General features: G+C 44.4%; 1 protein-coding gene across 1 annotated transcript in view; it reads left to right on the top strand.

Moving 5' to 3' along the window:
- Window positions 1-13,195: 13,195 nt before the first annotated feature.
- ECHS1 (enoyl-CoA hydratase, short chain 1) overlaps window positions 13,196-23,109 on the top strand; it is a 68,200-nt gene continuing 58,286 nt past the window's right edge. The window contains exon 1 of the mRNA XM_029609598.1: window positions 13,196-13,353. Coding sequence (XP_029465458.1) covers window positions 13,278-13,353 — 76 coding nt within the window. The 5' untranslated portion in view covers window positions 13,196-13,277. The remainder of the gene's footprint in view (window positions 13,354-23,109) is intronic.

The following is a 23,109-nucleotide window of genomic DNA, read 5'->3' as shown; positions in this document are numbered from 1 at the left end:
GACTAAATGTAGGCCCTGCCAAAAAATCCAAGACCAAATTAAGATTCCATAGGGGCACTGGAAACAGCAAAGGAGGGCAAAAATGTTTTACTCTTTTCAGAAAACGGGCCATATCAGGCTGAGCCAATAAAGATCCACTGCTATTTGTATCTTTAAGGAATTAAGGGCCAAGCCTTTATTCAAGCCATCCTGCAAAAGATAACTTTACCAAGGAAGGAAGAACACCTCAATCCTCACAGCAGGCCTCATACACTCACCATACTCGCACATAGGCCGAGGAAGTGGAGAACTTGCAAGCTCTTAACAAGGTAGAATCACTGCCACAGAATATCCATGCTTCAGCAAGTCCTTTCAAGGGCCATACTTTAAGACAAAATTGAGTTGAATCTTTGTGAAGGACAAGTCCCTGCTGCAACAGGTTCCTGTGTACCAGAAATGGAAGAGGCGAATCCACCAGAAGCCGCTGCAGATCTGCATATCACAGTAGCCTAAGCCAATCTGGAGCGACCAAAGGTACGAGTCCCCTGAGGCATTTGATTCTTCGAATCAATTTGTCCAACATGGACCATGGAGGAAAGGCATACAGCAACTTGTCTGCCGGCCACTTTTGCACTAAGGCATCGATCCCCAATGTCTTCAGATCTCATCTGTAACTGAAGAATTGCGGAACCTTTGTGTTGCACAGAGTTGCCAACAGATCCAGGAAGGGGAGATCCCAACGATCCTGAATCAGTTGAAATGCTTTGAATGACAACACCCATTCTCCTGGGTCCAGATTCTCCCTGCTGAGAAGGTCTGCTCTTATGTTGTCTTTGTCTGCAATGTGCGAGGCTGAGATAATCTGGAGATGCACTTCTGCCAATTCCATAAGTTGATCTAGTTTCAGTGACACCTGGCTCTTGGTACCTCCCTGCCGATTGATGTAAGCCACGGTCATGGCATTGTCCGACATTATGAAGACCGATCGACCTTGCAGTCTGCCGAACTGTAAACAAGCCAACTGGATGGCCCTGGCTTCCAGCCGATTGATGTTCCGGAGACACTCTTCTGTACTCCAGCACCCATGCGCTGTCAGTTTCTGACAGTGAGCACCCCAACCAAGGAGACTCGCATCCATTGTCAGTACTAGCCAGTCCAGTGGGTACAGGGAAACACTCTTCCATAGATGACCCACCTGCAGCCACCTCTGTATTTGGGAGAAGACCTCCATTGGCAGATGGGGCCAAATCGATTGGTTCTGAGACTGCAGATTCCAGAGTGATAGCAGGGAATGCTGAAGAGGGCACATATGCACCCTCACCCATGGTACCACTTCCAGGGTCACCGCTAATAAGCCAAGGACCTGCCAGGTAAGCCCATACAGTCAGGCGCAGAGTTGACAACAGCAAGTGGATTTGGGCTAGCAACTGAATCTGAGCCTCCGGCAGAAACACCTTGCTTTGTTGTGTGTCGAACCAAACTCCCAGGTATTCCAGTGACTGAGTAGGCCGAAGGCTGCTCTTGGCCACCTAGCCGAGCTCTCGCAACCTTGTGAGTCACCAGGCAGCTCTCTTCCGGCGACTTGTTGCGAATCATCCAGTTGTCCAAATATGGGAATCAAGATTCAACCCACTTACTGGCCATCTTCTCCAACTCGCTAGCAAACAAGAGCGAGCCGTTAAAATGCAACTTGGTGAGATTAGCCTTGGAGGTTGCATCAGCCAACCAATTTCTCAATCATAACTGATGCCTGGCTGCCACAATTGAAGCCTCCCCTCTGGCTGAAGTGCAGACCAAATCACAGCCCGCATCAGCCAAAAAGCAGCAGGTTCCATAACGGATCTAGAATGTACCCCAGAGTCGTCAACCTCCTGGGAGAGAAGCAAACAAGAGCGAGCCACCAAGGAACAACAAGAAGCAATCTGCAAGGTCATTGCCACAGCCGCAAATGCCTGCTTAAGGATAGCCTCAATCTTTTTATCATGAGCATCCTTCGAGGCTGCTCCTCCTTCCATGGGAATAGTGGTCCACTTGGAGACTGAACACACAAGTGCATCTACCTTCAGAAAACAAAAGCGCTCTCTTACCACTGGATCCAGAGGGTAAAGGCCTTCCAAAAACCAACCCCCTTTGAAATTAGCTTCTGGGGCACCCCACTCAAGATTAATCAATTCTTGAAAAGCTTCCATCACGGGAAAAAAGCAAGAGGCTTTGCACAAAGAAACCAAAATAGGATTTCTCTTTGGCTCAGAAACGGAATCTGCCCCAGGAATGCCAAGCATACTCAAGGTCTGGGAAATCAAGGCTGGCAGTTCATCTTTAGGAAAAAAATGCAACATGGTTCTATAAGGTTCCAATCTGTGCCGTCCGGATTTCCAGCCAAAACAGCCGCTGTCATTAGAGGGTACTCTGGCGTGTAACAGAAAGCAAGGTTCCCAACTGTGTCTCTGCCCTAAGAGCCTGGGACAGAGCGAGGACTGCAAGTGAAGAAAGGATTGTAACCCCTGAAAATAAAAAAAAAACTCTACCAATGAAAAAGTAGAAGCATCCAGACTGGGAAGTACCTGGGGAGTACTTACCGCGATATCTTCCCCTGCTGAGGAATCAGTTAGGGGAGATCCAAAATCAGGTGCCTCACCTGAGACATCCTTACCCAAACCCACATCCGGCTGGGAAGAACTAGGCAAAGTGAAGATAATTCACCCTGAGCCTCCAAAACAGCGCTGGCACAATGCAGAGGGCACTTATGGCTGAGATGCCCGAATATGACAAGCAGTGCAAAGAAAAAGGCGCTTAGACTTCTTAGGCACAGGCGCCAATATGGCAGACGACGCACTGAGTGGTGACTGGAGGCGTGCATCTAGCTGTATTATATATTTTTTTTATATGCGCTCAACTAGGCACCCAAAAAGATATGCGTCAATAGTTATGCGCATCTACCTAGGCGCTCAAATAGGTGCCCAAAAGGTTATGCGTCCAATGTTTATGCGCATACATTTAGGCGCTCACCCAGGCGGCCAACAGGAAAGCGCACAAAAAAAAGTAAATGCACAGTGCTTGATGTGGGCTGATGTAAGCACACGGCTACTAGGCGACACTAACGTGGTCACACAGAGGATAAAGCTTTGCTGTGCGCCCAAAAACTGAGCACACAAACTGGATGCACAGCAAGATGCACACACCGAACCGACAAGTCTGTAGAGGGCAGTCTAATATAGCATGCAAAAAGCCATTGCAGCCTACCGCACAGCACGTAGCAAAAGCCTTGGAATGGGGAGGAGGAAGCCCTGCAAGTAAAACCTCCCGCTAAGTCTCTCCATATATATTTTTTTTTTTTTTAACTTACTGGAGCTCAGTCTTACCTGGCTGAGCACAGAGACGGTCTCCGGCTGCGGGGGAAGAGGGCATTTGCCGTCACCACCACACTTAGCTTCCAGCATCCGCTGCCTTTCAGCTGCTCAAGCAGCTAAGCCCATGTTGGAAACCAACTACTGGGCCAAGGCACATACACCACATACATAGCTGTAATTAGTCTATCGAATACTTTCCCCTCTGCATTTCCACTTCCCAGTTGCATTCCCTTGTTTTATTGTAACTTTTACTCCTTCTGGTTATGGTTTACTGTTTATTGTAAAGGTCTTTGTTCCCTGTAAACCGATTTGATTTGATTTGTATCACGAAAGTCGGTATAGCAAAGCTTTAAATAAATAAATAAATAAATAAGGCATATCTCTGAAGGACCACAGAAATCACCTCAGGAGATCTCAGTGGGGGGAGGGACCAGTGGGGTGGTAATTTTCTTCCTTAATTCTTCTTCTTAAAATTGAAGCAATCCCTTGTGGGGAAATGCACGTCCACCATCTGCTGGAGACGGAGAATACTGGTGGGCTGAGGTGACTGCAGGGATATATGTACTGTGACATCAGCATGCTTCTGGATTAATCTGACTGTGATGTCAGCATAACCCACTTGTTCTGGATTAATCTGACTGGACGCTAAGAAATCACTTCCATAGTTTCAATGTTGGCCTAAAGAAATTTTTTATTTTATTTATTTATTTAAAAACTTTTCTATACCGTCGCTACGGTTTACAAATAGGCACAAAATAAGGTATATATAGGTAGTTATCATACATTCTAACAGGTGCCAAATAAGAACAGTTACAATATCATTAATAAAATTAAATTTTGTGTAGTGATGGCTTAATCCAGGAAAGTTAATGAGATACTATGATTCGGTCTACTTCTCAACATTATTATGTATTTATAATATTGTGATGTCATCTATTCTTAGCTGCACTTTTCTGTATTTTTCATTCTCTTTCTTTGACATTTATAGGTAATTTAGATGGGAGAGCATGTATAATGAACCACAAATCTAATGACATAATTAGAGCCCCTTCTAAATCCAGGGGAGTAAAATAACTGGTGTGCATTATTCAATCTCCTAAGTATCCCATATTGCAGATATTTAGAGACCTTCATTTTTTATTTTAATTTTTTCCCTGGAATTTATCATGGTTTATTATGACAAGATCATACATGGGAGAAGATCAGTCAAAAAAATTGCTTATCATTTTTCCAGGTGTTTATTAGCTTATTTTAGTGGGCAGAAACCAAAGGCAAGTCATATTGGGTTCTTTTACAGTCTCATTCTCTCCTAATCTCCCTATAAGATATCCCTTCAAATGATTCTTCAGTTAATTCCTTTCCTACTCTCCCCAGCATTTCCCCCTTTACTCCCACTCTCCTTCTACTCTTTCATTGTCTCCTTTCTTTCTAAATTTCTCCATCCCACCTCTCCCTCCCTCTCACCTCTTTCTAAATTTCTCCATCCCACCTCTCCCCTTCTTGCCAAAAAAAACTCTCTCTCTTCACAAAGAATATTTCCCCAAGAGCTCACCTCTTTCTCTCTCCCCTGAAAGAATCCCCCTTCTCTTCCCCCAAGTATTTCTCTATTTCTCCCCCAAGAAAATCTCTCTCCCCCAAAACAGCATTCATCCTTACTGGCTGTGGTGGCTCCAGGCTCCTCCTCCCTTTGTGGTCAGCAGCATGCTTATGTTGAGGCTTCTGCGCTCTGTAGTGCAGCACTGCATTGCCCTTCTGCATTTGTGTGGCAGCAAGCAAGGAAGTCCAGGAATCAGGACAAGGTCAATTACCAGGTATCCATCTGTAGGGAAAAAGGGATGGATAGGCAAGACAGGAAGTCAAGGAGCAAACACACAGGTGAGGAACATGTAGCAGAACTGAAGAATTGAAGAAGGACCATGGACCCTGAAGTCAAAGCCGAGCTGGAACTGAAAAACAAAGACAAACTGGAGTTGAAAAATGGGATGCTGCAACTCACACTACTAAATGAAGCGGACTGACCATTGCTGAGACAAGTTGCTGTTCAGGAGTTGCCCCTTTTATAGGGCAGTGCTAGTGACATCATCTTCAAGGGCCATGGGGCTTTTCCCGCTGCAGTCCCTTTAAAGCCTGAAGAGAGAGATGCATGCATGCACCTAAGGATCAGGGATCAGTACTAGGGAAGTCAATGGCGGCATTCCACCGCATGTGCTGATGGCGTCCTGCCACGACTTGGGCTGGGCTGGAGGTAAGGGCGGTGGTCCATGGGCAGCCTGTGGACTGCTGACTGCAACAGCAGCCACCCTCTTGAGCCCCTTCCTAAGGCCTTGGGTTTGTGGGGGTACTGGCAATGAAAATTCCTTCAGTTCCTTACGGGTTTCTTGGCTTGGTGGGTAACTTCTACAACTAAATGATTGGTTTTCTCCCATAGTTCATGCAATTCCTGGGACTGAAGCTGAGCCACAGATGAAAGAATGGTTTCTTCTGGACTGCTTGGGTGGAGGACAGCTCCTACCCCGAGGGTAGACATCAACCTCCAAGCTGGTAGAACTCTATTCCAACTGTTCCTTTAGCTGTTCATAGACCACTTTAAAGGTATTTCCCTTAAGTGCTGCAGAGCAGTTTGAGATTCTTTGTATTCCTTGCATGATGTCGAAGGTCTCAGAAGGATGGAGGCCACAATCATTGGGCAAGACTGTTCTTTTTTTTTTAATAATTGAAATTTTATTGGGGTTCATCCAAATAAAATACCATAAGATATAGCAATATACAGGGTATGATAATTACACAATGATAGCATCAGTAGTTAGCTGTCTTCTTAATAACAGAAGCCATACCTGTCATCAATACCAAATATAACCCCAAAATAGTAGATACAAAGCTCAAATATCAACCATATAACACAGAGCAACCCAATACCAACCCTCTCCCCCCACCCACCCACCCACATCCACATATGCTTGCCATCGGAAAGAGAGACAACATAGGTCATACTGAATGGGAAAATTCCAAAGGGTAATTAGTTACAATGCAATCATCACCAAATTCTTCCAACCCTTGTCCAAAGACCACACCGTTTCAAAAAGATGCAATGACTTATTCTTATAAGCTGATATTTTAGTGAGGATATATATTCTCTCCACTTTATTCCTGACATTCCTAAGACACGGTACCTAAGGGGTCTGCCATCACCTAGCTATCTCACATCTGGATGCAATAAAAACATATTCAGCTAGAGATCTTTCATATGAGGTGCCTTGTGGGAGCGGAGCATTGAGAAGAGCATGTTGGGGAAGCCCATTGACAGCATTCTAAAGGATCTCTTCTAGCCAACGTATCACCTCCTCCACACAGAATCTTAATAGAGGGACATCCCCACCACATATGAAGAAATGAACCGGTATCAGAACAATCCTTCCAACATGTAGCAGAATATGAGGGAAACATTTTATGAAGTTTATGTGGTGTCATATGCCAGCGGCAGAGTACTTTATATCCATTTTCCATGAGGGCTGCTGATATTAGGCCTTTTCCTGTGACCTATCAGGTTCTATACAGGATTTAGTACATCTAGATCCCTACTGGATGAATTCAGGCATGGACTAGTCAAATTATGGTTGATGCCACTAAAGCCACGGCAGGCATAGGATAACTGGACTTATGGCCCTGAACATAACATGGAAGATGATGACTTCTGTGTGTGAGGAGCCAAAACATAGGGTGAGCAGCATGGTGGAATGGGTCACCAGTCTTAGAAGGGGGTCTCCATAGAAGACGAGAGTATCAGAGGGGTTATAGGGACCGTAGTAATCTGGAATTGATCAACAGCTCTTCCTGTATGAAGTTCTCCCTGGAGCCAGAGTCTACTGAGCCCTGGGTGGAAAAGCATCTAGAGGACTGGTCCAACGAGACTGGCAAGAGAAACTGGGGAGTCAAGGTAGTGAGGCCTATTTTCATCCACCCCGGCGACTCAGGGCATGGTAGGGTTTCCATTCTGGCTGGGCATTGAGCTAGCTTTTGGACTTGAGCCACGCAATATAGGCAGAGGCCTAATTGTCTGCACCGAGTCTTCTTCTTGGAAGTCAGGTGGCTTCGACCCACTTGCATTGGCTCCTCCTGTGGTAGGGTCAATGGTACAGGTGTGTACAGGTGTGTCAGGTGGAAATGAAGGTTGGTCAGGTGGTACCCATGTGATCTTTTTACATGTTGAGTGACTCTCTTGGGCTCTTTCCTGGAGGCACCTATCTTCCCCATGAGGTCAATCAGCGCTTCCAGTGAAGTGGGCAGCTCCTGGGCAGCAGGCTTGTCTTTGATTTTTGGTGCCAAGTCTTCCAGGAATATAGCGAGCAAGCTATCTTCCTGCCATTTCAGTTCTGCTGCCAGGGTCCTAAATTCTATGGCATAGTTTGCCAAAGTTCTGGAGCCTTGTCAAAGGTGGAGTAAGTCAGAGTCCATGGTAGTCATATGCCCAGGCTCTTCAAAAATTGTCTTGAATAAGTTCATAAATTTTTCTAGATTGTGCAACAGGGGTCTGTGTGCTCCCAGAGGGGAGAGGCCCATGCTAGAACCTTCCCATCCAATAGCGAAAGGTCATCCAGAAACAGTGGCACTTATAATGTGAAATGCATGTGGCACTGGTTCAAAAAACCATGGCAAGGCTTAAAGTCCCTGGCGTATCAGGGTGGAGCCGGTAACTGTGCTATAGGCCGATTGGTTACCGGAAGCTGCACTGGTACCGCTACTGGTGGAGGCAGATGGCAGGTGTAGGCATGGTATCCAAGCAAGCCGTGAGACGATTCATATCAGCGACTAAGAGTTCCAAGGCTATCTCTAGAGCCTGTAACTTCTGAGTTAGGCCAGGGATAGCCTGCAGGTCTTTCACGTCCATCGGGTCCATGGTCTTGGCAACCTGTTGTGGGTGAGGAACGTTAGGCTAAGGTGGAGTTGGCACGACCTGCAGGGAGAAGCTCTGCAGGTCCCCACTGTTGGCAGGCAGATCTGGGTGAGGCAGAGGCCCAACTGGAGATTCGCCTGTACCAGCCCTCATTCCCCTCGGGTTGAGCCTTCGGGTGCTGGGGCCGGCAGATCTTAGGAGGGGTTTCTATGGATAGCAGGATTCTTTCGATGCAGCAGGGTCAGAGCGGATGGAGAGTAAGCATATCCTGAGGCAGGCTGGAATCAGCAGCAGGCAGTGTTCGAGGATGTCCCGGAGACAGGCCAAGGTCAAGTACAGGGTATCCGTCCATAGGGGTTGTATAGTCAGGACAGGAAGGCAAGGAGCAAACAGGCAGGTGAGGAATGTTACGCGCGCCGCCCGCAGCAGCCCCGCAGCACAGCCCTCTCACCTTTTCAGATGGACTCCAGCTCCTGGCTCCTCTTCGCAGGTGGTGGGGGCCCGCTGACAAATCCAGATATGTAATAAACTCCCCCAGCTGTACTGCCATTATCACTGAGCGTAAGGTTTCCATGTGGAAATGAGTCACTTGCAAATGAAGGTTGACTCCCTTGAGATCCAGGATAGGGCGAAAGAAACCCTCCTTCTTGGGTACAAAAATAAATGGAATATTAGCCCGTATTTTCTTGTAACATGGACACAGGGATCATGGCCTGCAGGCTGAGGAGCCTTGACAACGTACACTCCACTGACTCTCTTTTGCGAAGACCTGCAGGGACACACCATGAAAATGTCCCAGGAACGCTGAAAAACTCCAGAGCATAGCCATCTTCTATCACCTCCAGAATCCACTGGTCTGATGTGATCTCGACCCACTTCCCATAAAAAAGAGAGAAATGACCCCCTATCTCCTGTTCCCGGGGATAGATCGGCATACCTTAAGAACATAAGAACATGCCATACTGGGTCAGACCAAGGGTCCATCAAGCTCAGCATCCTGTTTCCAATAGTGGCCACTCCAGGCCATAAGAACCTGGCAAGTACCCAAAAACTAAGTCTATCCCATGTTACTGTTGCTAGTAATAGCAGTGGGGGTCAGGGGGCACCACTGCTCAAGCCTGCACCCCATCTGGGCTGCCTGGGATGAAAAGACTGAGACCTACCCAAAGGTTGAGCACTCTGAGAAGCCGCTCCTCTGTGGGGTCGAAAGCGTTTGAAACCCCTCGCACCGAACAAGCACAGCACCTTCTTTTTATCCTCTGGTAACCGAGGAAGCTGGAACTCACCCCACTTATTGGCCATTTTTTCCAACTCACTCCCAAACAAGTGTAATCCTTTAAAGGGCAATTTTGTAAAATTAGACTTTGAAATTGTATTGGTTGATCAATTCCTCAGCCATAGCTGACATCTGTCTGCTATCACCGAAGCCACCCGTCAAGAAGAAATGCAGATCAGGTTGCAGCCCACATATGCCAAAAAGGCGGCTTACAGTTTCATCACTGCCCTGGAATTCAATCCAGATTCATCAACTTCCTGAGAGAGAGAGCAAGTGCGAGCTACCAGGGAGCAGCAAGAGGCTATCTGCAAATTCATTGCCACAAACTCAAAGGCCTGTTTAAGGATAGCCTCAATTCTTCTATCCTGCGCATCCTTCAATGTCGCTCCCCCTTCTACAGGGATAGTTGTCCGCTTGGTGAAGGCACACACCAGCGCATCCACTTTCAGAAAGCACAACTACTCTCTCACCATCAGATCCAGGGGGTACAGTGCTTCCAAGGCTCGTTCCCCTTTAAAATTAGCCTCTGGGGTTCCCCATTCAATCAATTCTTGAATAGCATCCATAATGGAGAAGAAACATGAGGCTTTACGCAAAGAAATTTAAATGGTATTTAAATGGGATTTTTCTTTGGCTCAGACATGGAATCAGCACCCAGCACCCCCAGCATCTTCAATGTCTGAGAGATCTGTTGACAAACCAGTTAGGAAAGACCCAAAACCAGGCAAAACCTCTGGCAGTTCCCCTCTTGTCCTATTCCCACATCAAGCTGGGAAGGGTCGGGCTCAGCAAAATCAGTCGGAGACAACTCTCCCTGAGCCTCCAAGCCATGCTGATACAAGTTGGAGGGGGATGCCAGGCTGTTGTGCCCGAATATGACAAGCAGCACAAAAGGTAAGACACTTAGGCTTCTTTGCTACCAGAGCCATGGAAAAACACTTGCTAGCAGCACACTCCCAAAAGAATCTGAAATTGGCCACTCAGCTGCACACCCGCACAAGCAAGCTTGGACAGGGCGCCCAAAAACAAGCTCTGTCCAATAAGCGCACAAGTCGGAAGCCCAAAATGTAGATGCCCAATATGCGGTCCAGGTAGGCACCCACCTAAGTGCCCACCTGAGTGCACATGAACCAACATCAGACACTGTTTTGTGGCAGACTTGTGCACAGAAAAGCACCAAACTTCACTGCAGCCTACCATGTGGAGCCTAGCCAAAAAGGCTGCTCAATCCGCCAAGCTGCCACAAGTTGCCTGGCATGGCCACTGTTGGAAACAGGATGCTGGGCTTGATGGACCCTTGGTCTGACCCAGTATGGCATGTTCTTAACTCCCCAAACTGCCCTGGAGACAGGAATGGACGTCAGATTGGCGTGCCGAGCTCGGAGACCAAAAGGGGGAATGGAATCTATAAAAATAACTATCCTTTTTTTTTTTATATATATTTACTTTTTACCTGAGCTCAGACCATCCTGGCCGAGTACAGAGTCAGTTTCCAGCTGTGGGTGGAGAGAGCAAAGGTCTTCACCGCTGCGCTCAGCTTCCTGCACCCACTAGCCTCTCAGCTGTTTCTCTCTCTAAGCTAAGTCCATGCTGGAAAACCAACTACTGGACCGAGGCACTCTACTGAGGGAGAGATTCGCAGATATCACCTCAGGAAAACTCGACTGAGAGAGGGACCATAAGGTAGCACCACAGGAGAGTTGGGCAAACTAATGTCCTTCTTCTTTTCTCCTAATTTTTTTAAAGCAGTCCTCAATAAGGAAATGCACATCCACCATCTGCTGGAGATGGAGAATACTGGCAGGCTAATGTCAATGCAGGGGGTATATATACCATGACGTCAGTTTTGCTCTGTCTCCATCTGCTGGTAGAGGTGCATAACCCACTGGTTGTGGATTAACCTGCCTGAATGCTAAGAAAACATTTTTTCGGCCTTTTTTCTCATCATAAATTTCTTGTTCTCCTTTGCTTTCATCTTGTCTGTCCTAATCCGACCCTTATTCCAGGAATCTCCTTTCCTTCTATGTTTTTTTCTCCTCTTTCTTCCCCTCTCCTTCATTTTGCTGACATCTGTGTTTCCTCTTTCATGTCACTTCTTCACTGTTTACTCTTGTCTTTTTTCCTCTCCATCAACACTTTTTCACTTTTCTCCTTCTTCTCCACCTCTCCCTATAATCTTTCACTCCTCTAACTGCTTTACATTGTTCCATCTATCTTCCTCCCCTCTTCTAGCACCCTTCTCTGCTAGCACACTGCTTTGCTCTGTCCCTTTCCTTCCTCCTCCCAGTGCTCTTTCACATTCCCTCAAAGCATCACCATCCTATGAACAGTGGCTGCAGCACTGCAGCAGAGACAGTGTCCCCTGAAGAGGGGACAGAGCTGAGAGTGCATGGGCTCAGTGTCTCTGCAGCTTCACTTCCTTCTTTCCATGACACCTTTTAATTTAAAAATGAGAAGCACCATGTGGAGGAATAGGCATTGTTGAAAGGCAGTGAGAGTGCATACTCTCAACTTCATCCCCATAGTGTGAGATGCTGACAGGGCAGCTGGTGGAAACCTAAAGGCCCAATATCTGAAGTGAGAGCCAAGAAGGAGGTGGGAAAAAAAAAAGCAAGAAGGAGGTGGGGAAAAAAAAGCAGCCCATGAATACCCCAAATCTGGAAGACTTGGGCTATCTGCCTTCCTCCACTGCTGGCACCCATTACCCAAACTTATTGATGGAGTGGGAAGGTGCAGCCTAAAGGTTAGAGCAGTGGGCTGAAAAGTAGGGAAAACATGGTTCAAATACCATTGATGATCCTTGTGACCTTGGGCAAATCACTTCATCCTCCACTGCCTCAGATGCAAAGAGACTTTAAGCCCTCTGAGGAAAAATAGCTAATGTATTTGAATGTATCTCACTTTGAGCTACCAATGAAAAGGCAAGTCATAAATCTAAACAAATATTAATTTATGAATAAAGTAAGCAAGTTGAAAAACAGACTTGGTGTCCTCAAATGATTAAAAATATCACATTTTATTAAAAGTAAACACAAACACTGTCACATTTCTATGAGTCCACAGGAACTTGGATAATAGCAAATTTAGGGTTAGGGTTTTGTCTGAGCTCCTGAACAATTTTTATTTCCTTTTAACTTCATTTAATATTCAGGAAATTTGAGTGTACCTATTTTTCAGACATAAAAATAAGCAGGTGACTTCAGCTCATCACAAACAGGTCCCACCATGTATGTAAAACGGATAAACCAGAATTGGCTCAGCCCGGCCATGATACCCAGGGCTACCTGCTAAACCGAAAACAAGACGTAAAATGGAAGCTTGAGCCAAGGGAATTTGTATCTGGAAAACTCTAAATTTCTGAAACCGGCCCATTTATAAATTATCTTCCTAAAATCCCATAGACCCCCGTCTGAGATGGAACACGTTCACAAGATTGTTAACAGTAACTCACACTGAATCTGCTGTGATTTAGTAACTTTAAGTAATAATGGACCTTTTTATTACTTTTTTAGGTCTCACATAAATCCAATAATGTAACAGAATTTTCTTGTTCAACTAAGCTTTTCCTTAAAATGTCAACCTGTCAGCCTATGCCCTTATCAAAGTCGACTTCCAGACGCATGTCTCTCCGACTTAGTACAAAGACGCACGTCACGTGACCCAGACGGGCCTTACCTCCTCCCGTCCCGCCCCCTTTCCACAAATTCTCGCGAGAAGAGAAGGCGCTCAGGCTGCTGTAAGCGGGCGAATCGCGAGCGTTTGTCTCCTTGCTGCTTGAGCAATGTGGGGTGCTTGCAGGTGGGCAGTCCGGGGACTGCGGCCGTTGTCCACCGCTGCCCGGCGTACTTACGCTGCGGGTAAGTGCGTTCCGGGGTCGGGGTTGCTGCCGCGTCTGTTTTCCTTCGCCATCGGTATCGAGTAATGCCAAGTCCGGAGTGTGCCCAGCAAAGCCCAGGAGTGGCGGCGGGTGTAGGTGGTTGCAATAAACCGGGGAACGTGTGTGCGAGAAGATCTGCATTGTTGAAAAAGTCAGTGAGGTAGAGACGTAGAGAGCTACCCGAGCGCCTGTAGCAAGAATGCACAGCCAGGGTCGTTTGACGGGCGGGGGGCGGCGACACTTGCGCTCCCCTATCGCTCAGTTACTGACTACAACATCTTGGCTTATTGCTGTAATAAGGTGTCACTTGTGGAGATTAAAGTTTTGTTCAAAGACTCTGTGGCTTTTAGAGCTCAGCGTGTTCAGGAGGAGGAGATTTGTGTTAATTTCCTATTGGAGGGTTTTGTGTTCTCGGGCACCCTACCAAAAAATGCAACACAGACTTTGGATGGCAGGTTAAATTTAATATCTGTTGTAACTAAACCTATTCTTGGTAATGAGCAGCAGCAGAACTGAGCCACTTACAAAAAGTAGTATACACTCTACTGCTACATCTAAAATAGTGAGATTAACTGCTCCATGTCCCCTCTTCTCCCTCCCTGTCCTATCAGGGAACTGTTGCAGATGACGCGTGCTAAGCCACAGATCACAGAGGAGGCGGGCATGCTCAGCACTGCATTCCAGTAGGATACACTTTTAAGGAACAGTTTGATAATTTTTGCTGACTGTGCTCCTCTGGAGCAAGGTCAGTGAAAGGGTATTAGATGCCCTAGCTGAACCTTCAGCTATGTGCATGCTGCCCACATACACACAATATGGTGACTTTTATAAAAACTAGTTTAAAAAAATCTACAAAAGATCCACACAACAATAAAATATTTCAAAATGGACATCAGATAAGTTCCAATCCTTAAAATTTACAAGGATAAAAAAATCCACAGCTTTTCTCCCCCACCAAGTAAAAACCTTTGACCCATCTGTATTATCCTCCTCCTTCCTCTCCTCAGACTGTCCCACCTTCTGCTCTGCCCCAGCAGCATTCATCAGTCCAGCCATCTGGGATCCCCTCTCCCTTCCTCCTACCAGGGGTGTGCGTCAGGCTCCAGCAGAACTGCAGCCATTCTCCTTTCATCTGGGGCCACTGTCTGTGGTTCCTTAAATAGCAGCAGTGTGGTCTGCAGCAGTGGCTGGAAGAAAAGAAATCTCCCTATGCCACATTGCACCACTAAAACTCTCACTGGTTTCTTGTATTCAGAGTGCACATGCTGCAAATGACTCTGGTGCTTCTCTGCTGTTGTCACTTGCATCTGTGCATGCTGTAGGTCATCCCCCTCTGGTCTAGAGCAGTGGTCCCCAACCCTGCCCTGGGGGCCCACCAGCCAGTCAGGTTTTCAGGATATCCACAATGAATATGCATGAGAGAAAAATTGATGTTATGGAGGCAGTGCATGCAAATTTTCTCTCATACATATTCATTGTGGATATCTTGAAAACCCAATTGGCTGGTGGGCCCTCAGGACAGGGTCGGGGACCACTGGTCTAGAGCATGGAATATAGTTCTGCCCCTCCTCAGCATGATGCTGCACCTAAGTGCTTCATTGGTCCACCACAGTGGTAATAGCACCTGTTTCAGATCACTGGATAAGGCTGGCAGTTTGTACTGGCACAGTAGGTGGATGGATTGACAGATACCTGTCTGGTTCTGCTGCTGATGCACCTCATCTCATCGTGCTATAGGTGGGTGCCTAGTTTGCCTAGTGCAGGGGTCTGCAAACTTGCAGGGTCATTTATCCAAATGCGTTATGGCATTAACGCATGCATTAACACCATAATGCATGCATATCTCGTTCTAGCTTGATAAGAGCATAAGAACATGCTATACTGGGTCAGACCAAAGGTCCATCAAGCCCAGCATCCTGTTTCCAACAGTGGCCAATCCAGGCCATAAGAACCTGGCAAATGCCCAAAAACTAAGTCTATTCCATGCTATTGTTTCTAGTAATAGCAGTGGCTATTTCTAAGTCAACTTAAAATAGCAGGTAATGGACACTTCCTCCAAGAACTTATCCAATCCTTTTTTAAACACAGCTTTACTAACTGCACTAACCGCATTCTCTGGCAACAAATTCCAGAGTTTAATTGTGCGTTGAGTAAAAAAGAATTTTCTCCGATTAGTTTTAAATGTGCCACATGCTAACTTCATGGCGTGCCCCCTAGTCTTTCTACTATCCGAAAGAGTAAATAACCGATTCACATCTACCCGTTCTAGACCTCTCATGATTTTAAACACCCCTATCGTATCCCCCCTCAACCATCTCTTCTCCAAGCTGAAAAGTCCTAACTTCTTTAGTCTTTCCTCATAGGGGAGCTGTTCCGGTCCCCTTATCATTTTGGTCGCCCTTCTCTGTACCTTCACCATCGCAACTATATCTTTTTTTTGAGATGCGGCGACCAGAATTGTACACAGTATTCAAGGTGCGGTCTCACCATGGAGCGATAGAGGCATTATGACATTTTCCGTTTTATTCATCATTCCCTTTCTAATAATCCCCAACATTGTTTGCTTTTTTGACTGCCGCAGCACACTGAACCGATGATTTCAATGTGTTATCCACTATGGCGCCTAGATCTCTTTCTTGGGTGGTAGCTCTTAGTATGAAACCTAACATTGTGTAACTATAGCATGGGTTATTTTTCCCTATATGCATCACCTTGCACTTATCCACATTAAATTTCATCTGCCATTTGGATGTCCAATTTTCCAGTCTCACAAGGTGGTCTTGCAATTTAGCACAATCTGCTTGTGATTTAACTACTCTGAAAAATTTTGTATCACCTGCAAATTTGATTACCTCACTCGTATTTATTTTCAGATCATGTATAAATATATTGAAAAGTAAGGGTCCCAATACAGATCCCTGAGGCTCTGCACTGCCCACTCCCTTCCACTGAGAAAATTGTCCATTTAATCCTACTCTGTTTCCTGTATTTTAGCCAGTTTGCAATCCACGAAAGGACATCGCCACCTATCCCATGACTTTTTACTTTTCCTAGAAGCCTCTCATGAGGAACTTTGTCAAACACCTTCTTAAAATCCAAGTACACTACATCTACCGGTTCACCTGTTTATTAACTCCTTCAAAAAAGTGAAGCAGATTTATGAGGCAAGACTTGCCTTGGGTAAAGCCATGCTGACTTTGTTTCATTAAACCATGTCTTTCTATATGTTCTGTGATTTTGATATTTAGAACAATTTCCACTATTTTTCCTGGCACGGAAGTCAGGCTAACCTATCTGTAGTTTCCCAGATCGCCCCTGGAGCCCTTTTTAAATATTGGGGTTACATTAGCTATCCTCCAGTCTTCACGTACAATGGATGATTTTAATGATAGGTTACAAAGTTTTACTAAAAGTTCTGAAATTTCATCTTTCAGTTCCTTCAGAACTCTGGGGTGTATACCATCCGGTCCAGGTGATTTACTACTCTTAAGTTTGTCAATCAGGCCTACCACATCATCTTGGTTCACCGTGATTTGGTTCAGTCCATCTGAATCATTACCCATGAAAACCTTCTCTGGAACAGGTATCTCCCCAACATACTCTTTAGTAAACACCGATGCAAAGAAATCATTTAATCTTTCTGCGATGGCCTTATCTTCTTTAAGTGCCCCTTTAATCCCTCGATCATCTAACATCCAACTGACTCCCTCACAGGCTTTCTGCTTCAGATATATTTTAAAAAGTTTTTACTGTGAGTTTTTGCCTCTACGGCCAACTTCTTTTCAAATTCTCTCTTAGCCTGTCTTATCAATGTCTTACATTTAACTTGCCAACGCTTATGCATTATCCTATTTTCTTCTTTTGGATCCTTCTTCCAATTTTGAATGAAGATATTTTGGCTAAAATAGCTTCTTTCACCTCCCCTTTTAACCGTGCCGGTAATCATTTTGCCTTCTTTCCACCTTTCTTAATGTGTGGAATACATCTGGACTGTACTACTAGAATGTTATTTTTTAACAATGACCACGCCTCTTGCACACTTTTTACCTTTGTAGCTGCTCCTTTCAGTTTTTTTTTTCTATTTTTTTTATTTTATCAAAGTTTCCCTTTTGAAAGCTTAGCACGAGAGCCGTGGATTTGCTTACCCCCTTCCAGTCATTACATCATATTTGATCATATGATCACTATTGCCAAGTGGCCCCACCACGGTTACCTCTCTCACCAAATCTCTGTTCCGGTTTCAAATGTTGAGACGCTATGTCCTGATGAATGGGATAAAGACTCTTCTATATGTTTTTCATATGCCCCTGAGGAAGCTTAAGAGTGAAACTGGCCATGTTGGGCTATCATATGTTAAAGCAAAATTTATTAAGAGTCTACCTTTTACCGATGGAGGACTATTTTTAAGAAAAAGACAGCAAAAAACTTAAACAAAAAATATTTTTGAATAATTTAAAATACAAAGAAGGTGAATGATTGAGAAGACCGGTTGGTATCTTGGTCAAAGTCACACAACGTCAGGCTTGCTGACACCTTCTATAGCTATTATTATTAAATTTAATTTGTTTCCACCTTGATACTGACAGGTAATTGAAGTCTCCCATTATTACCACACTACCAATTTGGTTAGCTTCCCTAATTTCTCTTAGCATTTCACTGTCCATCCCACCATTTTTGCCAGGTGTTTATCCTGTTGGACTCTATGCCATCCTGGACATAAAGCGCCACAAGGCCTCCTGGGTGCTCATCTCTGTCATGTCCCCACACCGTACATATTCCTAGTGATCTCTCCATTCCTGTTCCTGAGCTTTTGCCCATGCTATTTGGCTTTAACATTTCTTTGGTAAAGACCAATAAAATTTCCACTGACTCCAAACTATTAGTCCAACTAGCTATAGACATAAGAAATTTGGGAGACCCTCATGGGTCTTTTTAGGGAATGGTCGCCTTCTGCTAATGGTTGCCTTAAGAAATTTTCTCCATCCACTGTGGGTTTCTCATGCTTTTGTTGCCTAATTGGTTTAAATATATATCTATCTGTATATCTATATCCAGAAACTTTATAAATATATATCTCACCTTGCACCTTTCTGTCTTTCTTGCAACAAAAGCATGAGAAACCACAGTGAGTGGAGAAAATTTCTTAAGGCGACTATTCCCTAATATATAATATGTATACTAATTACTATAACTATATATATATATATATTCCCTAATAAAAAAAAAACTCAAGACCTGGCTGTTTCAACAAGCTTTCCCCTAATTCAGGCCCGTCTCAGCTATGCCACAGGTCATATACTAATGATGTCTAGTCAGTTCACTCCATTTTCAGACATTGTAAATGATGTTATAGTTAGTTTCTTTCTGCCGCTGGCTTCTTCTCCCTAGTTCCATCACCCTTGTTTTATTGTAACATTTGCCTTTTCCTCTGTTAATGTTAAAAGTTATAACCCCCTGGTTTTTTTTTTGGTTTTTTTTATAATGTAATACTTGGTTTTATTCCTTTTAGAGATTTTAATTTTATTGAGCAAGATATTATTTGTATTTTTATTCTATCTTTTTTATATTTTAGTTTATTTGAATTATTTTTATTTTTATGGCTATATACCACTTTGTTCAATCTTCGATTGGTAAAACGGTATATAAATGTGTTAAATGAATGTCGGTATAAAAAAAGCACTAAATAAATCTAAGGTGCAAAACTCTCTCTCTTTCTTTCTATATATATAAAATTATATAGTTGCGCCTTATAGATTTATTTATTTAGTGCTTTTTTATAACGACATTTATTTATTTAACACATTTATATACTGTTTTACCAATCAAAGATTAATCAAAACTAACAAGGAATAAATCAAAACTATACACCATAGAAGTTTTGCCCTTATGATGCATTTACTATTTTTACTATGACTTCTATGGTGTATAGTTTCGATTTATTCCTTGTTAGTTTTGATTAATACATGTATTCATTTCACTTCAGTTTTGATAATCTCACCTTGCATAACAGTAATGCTGATTTATTTAAATGTATTTTTTGTCATGATTGGCACACAATTTTATTTCATATTTTATTACATATTCTGCCAATTGCTTTCACATCAGCAAAGAAGTTCATGTAACTTGCCTAGCTGAGTTTATTTTATTAAGGGACTTGCTGTTATCAATGTGTGTTTATGACATCACTGTATTGATAAAATATGTTCGATTCTGTCAATTCCCTTAGATACCAGGGGGAGAATGATAGGGTTAGCATAATGCTGGGTGGACACAAGCATTAGCACGAGGTCTAATCAGATTAAAGGATTGCCAGCCTTTTTCCACCTTATGCCAGTATGCCGAAACATTTCTGGATGACATTATGAGCACAGACACTTTCCCACAAATCAAAACCATCCTCTCTTAACAAATAATTATTATAGCTACTAACAGGACTCCCAGGAAGCGTGAGGGAATAGACACAGAAGAGGCCAATCATACTACAGTATTCAGGGCTTTTTTTTTTTTTTTTCAGGAGGTGTGTAGCACCTTTTTCTTCAACTGCTTGATTTGCCCTTTAATCCCTTAAAAAAAAAAAAAAAAAGGCTGTGGAGCCAGAGACAAATAGCCTTTGGCTGCATGCAGGCTGCAGCCTGTCCTCTATAGAGAGGGGGGAGGAGAGGGGGCAGCCTGGCCACTAACGAGGCACCCTGCTGGACCAAGCACTGAGCTAGGATGGGATTTCTCATGACCACTGCTGGGGACTGGGAGAGGTGGCTGGGGAGCAAGACTGCTAGGCACTGAGAGAAAAAACTCACTGGCCTTCCGTCTCACTTATTGGGACTTTAAAATCACTCTTGGGGGATGAAGGTGTGGGGATGGTGATGTTGAGGACAGGAAAAACCAGGTAGTTAGGGGAGAGGGAAAAGTATGTAATTATGCCAGGGGGAGGGAAGGAGATGTTGTGCATTTACTGAATCCTCTTCTTAGAATGTCGCCGCACGCCACTGTACGTACCAAAGCACAAAGTTAGAACCTACAGTAAGCCAGCTTCCCACAAACATCTTTCTATGCTTAGCCACCACCTGATGAAGAGGATTCTCTCTCAGCCAAGCCATTCTGTTTCCCTCTTTAGCCAGAAGCAAGGGAAATAAGATGCCATTGTCTGGTCAGTCAGTTGCTGATGCTGCTGTACTCTCTCACCCACATTATTATAGGTCTCACTGTGTGCGCCAGGTCAGTGTTTTTCCTCTTATCTTTCCAGTTAACAGAAGAGGCTTTTTGATCCATCGCTTGCACAGCTGGTCCAGTAGCTGGTTCTCTTGCAGGAAACGGAGAGATGTCTCTCTTAGGAATATGTTGGGAGACCTTCTCTTGTTTGAGAGTACAGTGTCCTTGAGTTAGTTGTGTAGCTTGTTAGCATGCTGGAGGAAGTATCTTCTGCAGGCAGTTGTTAGATCTTCATGTCGTTGAAGCTACGCAACATAATTTCTCCTCTTCTGTGGGAAAGTTGCTCTGTTCTCTCCTTCCCCTGCTTCCTGCTCCCCTTCGCCTTCTGAGCCTGCTTGAAGTTTGGGGGAGAGAAGGAAGAGGATCCCCAGCAGGTGGGAACAGTTTTCTCATTTAGGATTGTGCAAATTTTAAGGTGAACGGTGTTTGTCTACCTTTGGGGGTATGTACCCATTCAGGAGAGGTCATTTTTGACCTCTGATCTCTGGCACACAATGGAGAAGCCTGGGAGGAGCCAGCACTGTGGAGCCTGTGGTTGCAGGTGTTCTGTGGCACTTCCAGTTTGATTTGTGCGGCAAGCCTTGGAATTGATTGCCATGTCTTCTATGGTTGCGGAGATGTTCTCCTAGGACAAATAAGATGTTAGTCCTCACACATGTGTGACATTGGATGGAGCCCGGCACAGAAAACTTATGTCAAAGTTTCTGGAACTTAGAGCATGCCCTATACTACGCGTCTACCAGGCTCCCTCTTCAGTGTCGTCTTTTTTTTTTTTTTTCCCCCTCGTGGTTAAGTAAGTTTGCTTTCCTAGAAAATTGCCTTGGAAAACCTTCACTGGTTAAATTCAGAGTTTTTTCGCATTTCCATTGATGCCAGGTCCCTTTCTGTTCCTCCCCGTAGGCTCCTTAGGTTTTTCGGCTTTCTCGGTAAGTGTCTTTTTTGGTTTTTTTTTGTTTTCCCGCTTCTATTCTCCCCCCCCCCCCCCCCCACAGCGATGCCTCAGTGCCCATCCACCATCATTGCTCTCGTTTATTTCCCTTCTTTTTGTTCATGACCTCATCCAGTTTTCCTCAGTGCCCCAGTGCTCGAGGACTATGTCCATCGTGGACCCTCATGAGATATGTGTCCTCTGCCTGGGGGCATCGCATGACATCCGGGGTTGCTGCATGTGCGCCCAGATGACCCCTAAGTAACATTTGTGCTCGACTCTGTAAGATGAAGAAAGTCTTCTGGTCGAGGAAGTCTGAGACTGACATCTGCATCGGCTGCATCTGCACTGATGGATCGGTTTTGTCAATGCCGACAGTGGATAGGGGCACCGGTCTGCTGTTCTCGGGGTACCTATGGCAAACAACACCTAGGGACAATATAACACTAATTTCTCTGAAAGCTAATTCTATACATACACAGAGAAATGTAACATATACAATTAATGTGCAATCTTATTTATTATTAAACATGTAAACAATTACACCATAAAATCAGCAAAGCACAATCACTCCCATTCATACTTTAAAACCACCACACTAATGACACAGAATAATTTATATAATTTCTCACAATAAAGTGCACAAATGCCTCAAGACTTTTTACAATATGGAACCACTTTTCTTCATAGGGTTTCCAAGGTTTATAGTACGGATACAATGTACTCCCGATGGTATTGTTACAAATCTTCATTCACATCAAAAGCTGCTGTTTTTCCTCACTCATCCGCATGTCTAGTCCAATTTCTGTAAGTTGTAATAGGAATTGTAATCTATTAGCAGAGACATGTAATCGCATCAATAAGCTTTTTATAACCTTAAAGGCTTCCATCTGAGGAATATTCGTATATAACGAAATGATGTCTGCCGTAACTAATATCCATTCACCACAGGGGATCGGTAACGCCGAAATTTTATTGATGAAATCAGTGGAGTCTTTAATATAAGAACCAATTTTCCCCACATGTTCTTGTAAAAAGGAATCTCAATAAATTTAGCCAAAGGTTCTAAAACCGTCCCAAGCCCCAGATGTCAATTGTTTTGGCAGCAGTGTTCTTCAAGTGGGACTCTCCAGGTCCCACCCAGCTTGGGTACATCCCAGCGGTCTGGACTGATCCGGGTACGGAAAGGGAAAGGAAAATTTGGTTCTTACCTGTAGTACCACGGATCAGTCCAGACGCCCACCCAGGGTATAATGTTCTGGAGAGTCTGCTCGGTATTTGTCACATTTTTCTGCAGGGTATATTGAGAAAACAAAAGTATTGGAAATATACAAATCAGTACTCCTTACATGTGCATAGTTTCAAAGTTTATTGTTCAGAATGTTTTTGGTTTAGCCATTGGTTCTTAAATTTACTCCATTCTGCTATGGTATTGATTATACTGAAGGATCGCAGGTGGTACACCAGACTAAACGGGGGTGCCTTTCAAGTTTTTCTCTGTCTCCATCTGCTGGAAGGGAAGCATAACCCAGTGGTCTGGACTGATCCGTGGTACTACAGGAACAAAAATTAGCAGGTAAGAACCAATTTTCCTATTCT

This window comes from Rhinatrema bivittatum, chromosome 7 (assembly GCF_901001135.1).
Source record: "Rhinatrema bivittatum chromosome 7, aRhiBiv1.1, whole genome shotgun sequence".
In the NCBI taxonomy this organism is placed as follows: domain Eukaryota; kingdom Metazoa; phylum Chordata; class Amphibia; order Gymnophiona; family Rhinatrematidae; genus Rhinatrema; species Rhinatrema bivittatum.
This window is presented reverse-complemented; position numbering and strand designations above follow the sequence as displayed.